The 9542-nt window shown below is 32.5% G+C and overlaps 1 protein-coding gene across 1 annotated transcript; it reads right to left on the bottom strand.

Moving 5' to 3' along the window:
- Positions 1-5857: 5857 nt before the first annotated feature.
- LOC112773167 (uncharacterized) lies at positions 5858-7768 on the bottom strand. The gene is made up of 3 exons (XM_025818228.3): positions 7571-7768; positions 7353-7482; positions 5858-6813 (listed from the first exon to the last, which is right to left on the bottom strand). The coding sequence occupies exons 1-3, from the start codon at positions 7701-7703 to the stop codon at positions 6123-6125; spliced, it is 954 nt and encodes a 317-aa protein (XP_025674013.2). The 5' UTR covers positions 7704-7768; the 3' UTR covers positions 5858-6122.
- Between the last annotated feature and the right edge of the window lie 1774 nt (positions 7769-9542).

The following is a 9542-nucleotide window of genomic DNA, read 5'->3' as shown; positions in this document are numbered from 1 at the left end:
CCAAGTCATCTCAAATTTCTAGCTCCAGCTAATTATTATTAGGTTTACTATTATATTTTATGACTAAAAGAATGAAAATAGAGGTTTAGAAGTTTGAAACTTGGTTTAAAAACACCAAATCCAGTTTTGCAGAAAACAGGAGTCACGCGTACGCTTTCCCTGATTACGTGCACGCATATTTGCCAGATAGTAGCGCATGGTTGCGTAGGAGGAACTTGCATACGCATATACTCCAAGTCACGTGTCGGCCATGCGTACGCGTGGGCATGCAATTTGGCACTTTACGCGTACGCATAGACTCGTTCGCGCACGCCTGCACGCGAGGCAGTAGCTACCATATGCGAATGAAGGTTACGCGTATGCAAAAGTCCCATGTCACGCGTACGCGTGGGTGTAGGCTTTTCCAAAAATTTTACTAAGTCTGAAATCTGCAGATTTGTCACTTTAAACCCCAAACTTCCGACGCGCATAACTTTTTCGTCTTAAAACATTTTTCACCTGTTCTTTAAATGGCGTACACTTCACGAACCCAATTTTCATATAAAATAAATTTGAAATAATTTTGGGGTCCGGAAGCCGAGTTATGGCTCGCCGAAGTTCGGCAAAAAAAAAACCAAATTTCTCACAAAGTTCAAAACCTCAATTTCCTTAAAGAATCCAATTCAAACCTAATATACCATACACCAAAATCAATACAACATCAGCTTGCTATCACCACAATAATCCTTCCATGACTACCATATCTCAATTCCACAATATCATGCATAAATCTTTCAAATATATCAACAAATTTGTCATCCACCTATCTTAGGCATTCATATATTCTTGTCAACAAGTCCATAATTATGAATTCATCAATTCACATCCTATTATTATCATCTATAGCAATTACCCAATCCAATACACAACTCATAGTACAATTCAACAATAAGGATACTAAGCATTAAGCATTCCTTTACATTCCAACCTATCCTAGGGTCGTCTAGCCTAAGTTTTCACAAAACATTATATATTAAATACAAGAAACCTGATCCATACCTTGGCCGATTTCCACGTATTTACCGAGACATCCCCAAGGCACCAAAAGCAATCCTCAAAGTTCAAATTCTCCAAGGCAAAGTCTCCCAAACTCCACCAAGATCCCAATGTTCTCAAACAACTTCAATATACACCTATACAAGCCTAATTCACATATTTCATACATATATACTTCAAACTCAGAATTTAACATACTAAGAACAAGGATTGGATAGGGTTAGAGACCGCACTGTACCCACAGATCAAGAGAGCCAAGCTCAACGAATTTCGCAAGCTAATTCGAACCTAAAGAACCAAAATTAACAAATTCTTCAACTTGGGCACTCAAAATTTTTGAAAATTAAAGGGGTGAAAGAACATGGATGATAGAAAAACTTACCAATGGAATTGTTCTGATAGGTTTGTAGAGCTCGATACGTTGGACGCGTGGCCGTAAACGGTACGGCGATCGGAGCTCGGATGAAGGAGATATGGTGGTTTGAAGTTGGAACAAGGGTTTGTCTTCCTTCCCCCTTTCGCACAAGGTTTGCAGCGTGAATAAGGAGAGGGGAGAAAGAAAATCTGTGTTTTGCTTAAGTGTTATGGGCTGAATTGGGCCTTGGGCCCGTTTTGGGCTCAGTTTGCCCGGTTCAGTCCAATTTTGGGCCAAATTCTTTGAAATTAGTGTCAAAACTCTCGTTTTAATATGCTCTATCCTAATTTAATATAAGATTTATATTTCTAATTTTTATTATTAAAATTTAATTTATTGATTAATTAGTTACTAATTTGACGAGGTTTACACTATCACGGTGACGCCGCCTCTAGTGATGGAAACCGTGGCCCTGGAGTCCTCTCACGGAGGTGAGGCAGCTGATGCCCCTCCACGACCTCTCATCATACGGTTGACAATTTGACCTAATGGTGGAACAAGGTAGATATCACTTTAAGCGTCTATATTTTCTGATTATTGAATTGCTGAAAGTTTCATATTATTAATTCTAGTTTAGTGAATTTAGGGTAGTAGGTTTGAATGGCTGAAAGTGTGTCATGTTTTCTGATTATTGAATTGCTAAAAGTGTCTGGTTATTGATTCTAATTTAGTGGATCTAAGACTGTAGGTTTGAATGGTTGAAAGTATTTCATGTTTCCTGATTATTGAATTACTGAAAGTGTCTGATTATTGATTCTAGTTTAGTTAATTGCTGAAAGTGTCTATTGATCATCGATTGTTGACATTTGGTGCTATTTAAGTTAATTATTGATAGAAAGAGTTTGTGGTGCATTCCAGTTATAGATGAAACTCTACCAAAATTTCTATAAAAATCTCTATGTATTATGGTTATTTGCTTCTGAAGTTTTAGTTTGTATTGCCATATTGGTTTATTTGTGGATTATTGATAGGTTTGCGCCAAACAACAACGCATGTCCTAAAAAGATGACCAACGTCATCAAGATGATATATGACCTTCCTTGGCCCAGCTACAAGAAGACTCCCTCTGAGACCAAAGAGCGATGGTTTCAAAAATGGGCGGTAATTATTTTTTCTTAGTTTTAAATCTTTTTAGTGAGTTTATATTTTCTATTTTGATTAACTAATTTTAAAGTTTCTTTGCGCAGCTGCACTTTATATGGGACGCTTCTCATGATGCCCTCATTAGGAAGATCTACGATCATCAAATGAGTCGGCGGCTGCAGCAGATGCTGGAGGATGTTCACGAGGGACGGGACCATCTAACGACCTAGATCCGACCAGAAATAAAGAAGGCTCTGTTAGTTCACTGGAAGGCCAATAAGGGGTTCAGCCATTGGCGCCTCACTAACAGAGCTAACAGGACATCAGCCAGGTCGTCTAAGTATACCGCGGCTTAGCGACCTCATGAAGACTACGTCCAGGCTAGTATGTAGTGTCTTTAATTTTGTTATTAACTTAGTTATATTCTTTTATATATCATTACTAGGCATCCTAATCATATTGTTTCAATGCAACATGTGTAGTCAAAGTCGCTAGATTGCGAGGCGACATTGGCGGAGACGTTCAAGTACACCCACATGTTGAAGGAGAACAAAGCGGGATTTGCTGATCAGCGGTCTTAGGATCATTATGTGAGTAAACATATATCTGATCTTCTGATATAAAATTAGAGATTAACTATATAGTTGTCGTACTAATCACAATAACATGTGTTACACGCAAAGAATAAGGGCCGCGACTTAGCAATCTTAGCAAAATCGGGGAGGACGCCACCGATGGATTTGCTGCTTCAGTCGTCAATCCCAATACACTTTGGCGCGAGACCACCTTAGCACCGTAAGAACCGCGTATACAGGTTGGGGTCATTCTTCATCAGCAGCCTCCGCACCTCCACGTTGAGGCCATCGTCCACCTATGCCACTAGTCGTGCCTTCGAGCCTGAAAAAGGTGTGGATTTGAGGTTGCAGGTGCAGGAGCTCACCCGCAGCCTTCACCAGCAGGTTCAGAAGCCGAACAATTATTGGGAGAGGTATCAGGAGATTCTCACACGCATGATGGACACGGATGACCTCAGGATGGTGTGGACGGAGCTGCTAGTGCGGCTTCAGCGGATGGAGGCTCAGACAGAGGTGTTCCAAGCTCAGATGCGCTCTGCTGACATCATCCCTTCTATGCCGCCTCATCAGGCTCACGGAAACGACGACGGGGACTACCTAGATCTTTAATGATTAGTGTTTCGTTTTATTGTTTCATTGTATTTATTTGATTTACTTGACTTTTAATTTATTTGAATATTTTATTATTTATAAATTGACCATTAATTGTGTGAAAATTAAATTTAAATAAAAAATTAAAATTGACCATTCATTTCACATTTTTTTTAAAAATTGACATTACCATTGAATTTACCAGAGAAATAATCCGACAGTAATAATGCGGGAAACAACATATTGTGATGCCAACATTACCGTCGGAAAAATTCGCCGGTAACTAAATAATTTTTTGAGTAGATAATCCGTCACAGAATTAGATAGTAATTATCGTTGGACGAAAAATTTTTGACAGTAAATATTTACTGGCGAAATTTATACCATCAAATTTTGTTATTTTTTCAACGAAAAATTTGACAGTACTCAACTTTTTTTTTTTTTGGTAGTGTTTGTCAACACTTAGATAACTCTACACACTAAAGATTAAATTCTAAACTCCTCTTTTCTAAACTCTAAATTATAATAATATAAAGATAAAGTATTCGTTAAATACTAAAGTTACTAAAATACGCGCCAACCTATTTTATTAGTTTTTACTTATTGTTCGCGACAAATTGACTCGAATTTGACCTATCTACTCATTTGATGTATATATGAGAAAATTAATAAGTGATAACATGATTATTGTGATAGGTAATTATTCATTGCATATTATTTTCAAAAAATTCTGTTGACTACTACAATTATAAAGTTTTGTTTTTGAATCTTTTAGCAAATACAAATATGACAAAATAATGAACCCTAGCTAGACTTGGACGAAGGCAAGTTGAAGGTCATAAAGGCAAAAAGCGGATTGGGGTTTTTTATTTTTTGTCATGAGTATTTTTTAACTTGACGGACAAGAATTAATCTGTCATAAATTTAAACTTTATTTAAGAATTAGTCGTTGGTCAACCAGTTATTGCATATACAAAGCGAAATTTGAGTATTCAATAATTACTTAAGCTGACTAATGAATTGACCACTCCACTATCCCAAATTAGTTAAAAGCAAATTGGTGTTAATGGTGGATGGGGAATCCAAGCACGTGCATGTGACGCCCAACACTGTGTAATCTTAACATCATTTCTCTCATGAGGCCGGGCCCGGCCCATAAAACAAAATAACTTCTCTGCGTCTCATGCAACACTATACTCTCTCCTCTCTTCTGCAACACTCATTTTCCTGTGATCTAAACACCAATCAAGCTAAGTTAGGGTAGTTAATCAAATCAATTTTGGCTAAACTAAACTATTGGGACGTACTTCTCTTTTTCCTCTCCCTCTCGTCAATTCCCCTTATTAGATCATTGATCTGGCTTTTAGTTTAATCTAGTTTGTTTTATCCTTTTTCGAAATTCGATTTTTCACCTTTCATAATCATAAATGCATGCTTTGGAATCAAACTGCAAGTCTGGAATCATCAGTAGTGGTTCAGATCCTGTTGTATGTTGTTGATTCTATCTCCATGGATTTCAAGCATTTTATTCTGATCCACGTGTAAACTTTTTAGAAGTTAGTTAGGTGATGATGATGTAAGCAGTTAGTTATTTTCAGTTTTCTGTTTCACTGCTCTTGCTTCCTTCCTACTCAAGGCAGCTGATATATATGTACCATTAGTGAGTGTGATCAATTAATGAAATTCATTCTCGTTTTCTCACATTTCTCTCTTTCACAATACATTTTAATAATATATGTGATTTCATTTGCCATTTTCATTTGTGTGTTTAGATAATGGGACAATTTTTGGCTTCTAGATCATATGTATAAATAATTTATAGTCACTAAAAAATACTTTTTAAAATCATATAATTACCTAAGGTCAAGAATTCAAATGGTGAAAATAATCACTGATCACTTATATAATAATTATTATTATTAAGATGAGTTGCATATATTATATCTCTTTAGTGTGATCATTTTTTAGATTCTGCATTAACGTAGAATGTTTGTACATCGATATTCTTTATATAATTACTTAAAAATGTTACATGAATACTTAATAAACAGAAACTATGACATTGGATTTTAATTTTAATCATTTATATAAAATTTAACAAGAAATGAAAAATATTCTTCTTTTTTAGATACCTTATAACGTGGCTTAAAGAGATTCGTTTAACAAAAATCCATATATTTTTCATACCAAAATATCAAGGTCGCAGTCGCAGATACAAGTTTTGATTCTTCGAATATGGGCCAGCCATTACTTTATTACTTAACCATCAAAATAAAAGTGAGTGATTTTTCATTATTAGATATAATCTCACACTATTAAAAATACTATTGATAGCCAATTGATAGTTATAAAACACCAAAATTGTTGGCCCTAGCATTCTTCGAATAATAATTGTACAGAAGAAGTTAATAATAACATCCTCATCATGTAAAATTGCTTTGAGTCCACAGATCTAAATCATCATACACAGCCACAGGACAAACATACGGGTCCACAGAAGTCGTAAGTAGTTCATTTGGAACACAAGACAAATCCACAGCATAATGTTCTGTCCAAAACTCTTCATCAAAAGCTGTCGCTGTTGTTTCTGCAAAGGTAAATAAGTTATCATTATTCTCTGCACTTGATAATGATGATGATTGCGGAGACAGCAATTCCGAAGAATCCGAGATCTGCGTATTAGTAGTGTCCGATGAACCAAAACCACGGTTACAGTTGTCTATTTGTTCAGCTAGAAATGTCTCTGACCACAGATTTTCAATTGCGTGCTGTGTATAATAATTCAAAAAATCGATGTCGTCAAAGTAGTCCGAATTATTTTCGTTATGATTATTGGTTGTGATTATTGCGGAGGATAATTGAGGGGACAAAGGGACAGAGACAGTGTCAGAAGAGGTCTGAGGAGAATATTGGAGTGAAGCGTTATTATTAATATTAGGGTTGGTGGTGGTGTTCACTGCGGCAACGGCAGCGGCAGGGGCGGTGGCAGCGGCGGTGGCCTTAACCTTTTGACGTGTGTTTCTCCGATGAGAGCGCCTCTTGAGGGAGGAGTGCCAATGGTTCTTTATATCGTTATCTGTTCTTCCTGGTAGATTGGATGCAATCACAGACCACCTGTTGATAAGACACACAAACTTTCATCAGAATTTTTACCCAAAAAATAAAAGTATTCCAGATATAAATATTTATGTAATTTTTTTATTTATTTTAATTTTTTTAAAAAAAGTAATTTTATGACATAATATTAGATCTTTTATAATAAAAAAATTTAGAATTTAATATTTATTGAATCTCAAAAAAATCGTAAAAAAGTATTAAATATATAATTATTCATGTGTGGTTTAAATTAAAAAAAAAGTGATTTCATAATTGTAGTACAATGTAAAACTCTTACTTCTTTAGTTAAAAAAAAAAAACATTTTACTTTAAAATTTGGACCAGTATTTTCGGTAGAACATTCCTTAGCAAACTTCAATTAAAAACAAGGGTTAAAGTTTAACTTTTTCGATTTGGGATAATGGCTAATAAAACTTACATACATTTTTTTTTTGGAAACTTTAGTTATTAAATCCAAGTGCGATACACTTGATGAGTAGCCATGAGTGAAGATGAGAAATGAAAAAGTAGTATAAGAGAGTGAGAGAGACATATACTTGTTTCCTATCTTCTTGTGCATTGTAACAATAATATCTTCTTCTTCTTGAGTGTAGTTCCCTCGTTTGATGTTGGGCCTCAGATAATTGAGCCATCTCAATCTGCAACTCTTTCCACATCTTGCCAGACCTAATCAATCAACAACGCACCAATTATATAACTAATTAATTAATTTCTGTAAAATCAAGTTGAGTTATAACAAATAGTAATGTTTTACCTGCAAACCTAGGGAGTTGTCGCCAATTCCAGGAACCATACCTAGTAATATAAGCAATTAGCTTGCTATCTTCTTCGGGAGTCCAAGCACCTTTCTTCATTCCACTTTTGTCAACGCAACGGGTTCTCGCCATTTTTACATGTAAGAATAATAGAGTATTATTGCCTTTATTATTTGTTATTTGTTTCCTTCTTCTCTCGCCAGTCGCCATAAGCCTACTCTTCACTTATTTATACACAAGACGCACACCACTAAAACGTGTTCCATGCACTTTAATTTTACGCAAAAACAAACACAAATACCTTCATTTCCTTGCTTATCCGATAATACCTGTATCTTCGGTTATATAATTATGACACTTCTGGATTTTTTTATAAATAAATAAATAATTATTTTATTTTAAAAAATATGTAATTTGTAGCGTATTTATCTATTTATAATATATTAATTTATTTAATTTACACTTTAAATGGGATATATAAAATTTGAAAAAAATATACAAATCTCCTTTACACTATAAACAAAATACATTTATAATTATTTCGTTTATTACGATAAACGAGATAGATATATTATTATTAAAAAAATTACTATTAAAATAATATTATTTAAAAAAACAACTCATTTGAATTAGTACTCAAAAGAGTATATAAAAAATAGATTGATATTATTTTAATTATAATTTTTTTTAATAATAATACATATATTTTAATTTTATACTATAAATAAGATAAATCAATATAAGATAAATTAGTAGACATGCTATAAATTATATATTTTAATAAATAAAATAATTAAATTATTTATTTATAAAAAAATCCTTACACTTCTAGCTAGATTTAATTTTAAATAATACAAAATTATTTTTCTCTTATATTTTATTTAAATGTTTTATTTCTATTTTATTATTTATTTTTAAAATTTTAGTGAGTATATATTATAATAATTTTAAAATATTTTAAATTTTTTAATGTGTTTAATATATTGATAATGTAAAAATTATCTTTTAATATGAAGTTTCTATGATGTTTTACTTATTTGCAAAACTCATCACTTTTTAAAAATAAATATTTATTTTGAATCAAACTATATAGCTTTTTCCTTAAAATAGTCACTTATAAATAAATTGTACTAATAGAAGGACCTACAAATTTAAGATTTTGCTCTAATCAGTGTACGGAAAAATTAATGGTAAGGACGTGTACGGGCCTAAATAAATAAATAATCAAAGGGAAGGGCTATGTAACTTTAATACATTGACGACAATGTCCTTCCTCTCAATTTTGCTAATAATTCGTGAAAGAGTATAGGTAAATAATTTTTAATCAGTTAATTTTAAATAATTATAATTAATATTTATTAATTTTATATTTTTAAAAATAAATTTTAAATAATTATTAATTATTAATAATTAATTAATATAAAATATAATTTAAAAATATTTATTGTTAGCTAAATTTTCTGTTAGTTATCCCACAAAATTGATAATTTATTCACATTTTTCTCCTTATCTACGTCTATATATTTCAATGTATTAGTTTCATCCATAAAGCACGAAAGTTTTGATTGCTGGGTGTGCCTTCAAAGGTTATTGATAGGTTTTTTCAACGCTAACCTAAGTCTCAATAGTATTAATATAGAATAATGTTAAGAAATTAAATTTTTTAAATTATTTTATTTATATTAAATTTTAAATCATAAATTATTAATCTCAAAAGAAAAATGTTAAAATTAAACAAATTAATTAATATTGACTAACTAAAATGTAATTTCTTATATTTTCTCATTAATATATATATATATATACTCTCTCCCCATATTAATTCATTTGAAAAGAAGTATTTTCATGGCAAAAACCATAAAATGAAGATTGCACAATTTTTATTATGTAATTGGCACAATCAATTTTTTCGTGTACATTGTGTCCAACTTTATTGCTTTAATTAAATCTTAATGAAATTAGCATGTAATA

The sequence above is a fragment of the Arachis hypogaea genome, chromosome 18 (assembly GCF_003086295.3).
Source record: "Arachis hypogaea cultivar Tifrunner chromosome 18, arahy.Tifrunner.gnm2.J5K5, whole genome shotgun sequence".
Lineage (NCBI taxonomy): Eukaryota > Viridiplantae > Streptophyta > Magnoliopsida > Fabales > Fabaceae > Arachis > Arachis hypogaea.
The sequence above is the reverse complement of the archived record's forward strand: the minus strand, read 5'-3'. Positions and strand labels throughout refer to the sequence as shown.

Excerpts from the sequence above, each read along its gene's own strand:
- LOC112773167 (XM_025818228.3), bottom strand. The coding sequence starts at position 7,703 with ATGGCGAGAACCCGTTGCGTTGACAAAAGTGGAATGAAGAAAGGTGCT. Across the intron at positions 7,483-7,570 it reads ACAACTCCCTAGGTTTGCAG|GTCTGGCAAGATGTGGAAAG; the intron begins GTAAAACATTAC and ends TTGATTGATTAG. Across the intron at positions 6,814-7,352 it reads CACAAGAAGATAGGAAACAA|GTGGTCTGTGATTGCATCCA; the intron begins GTATATGTCTCT and ends TCTTATCAACAG.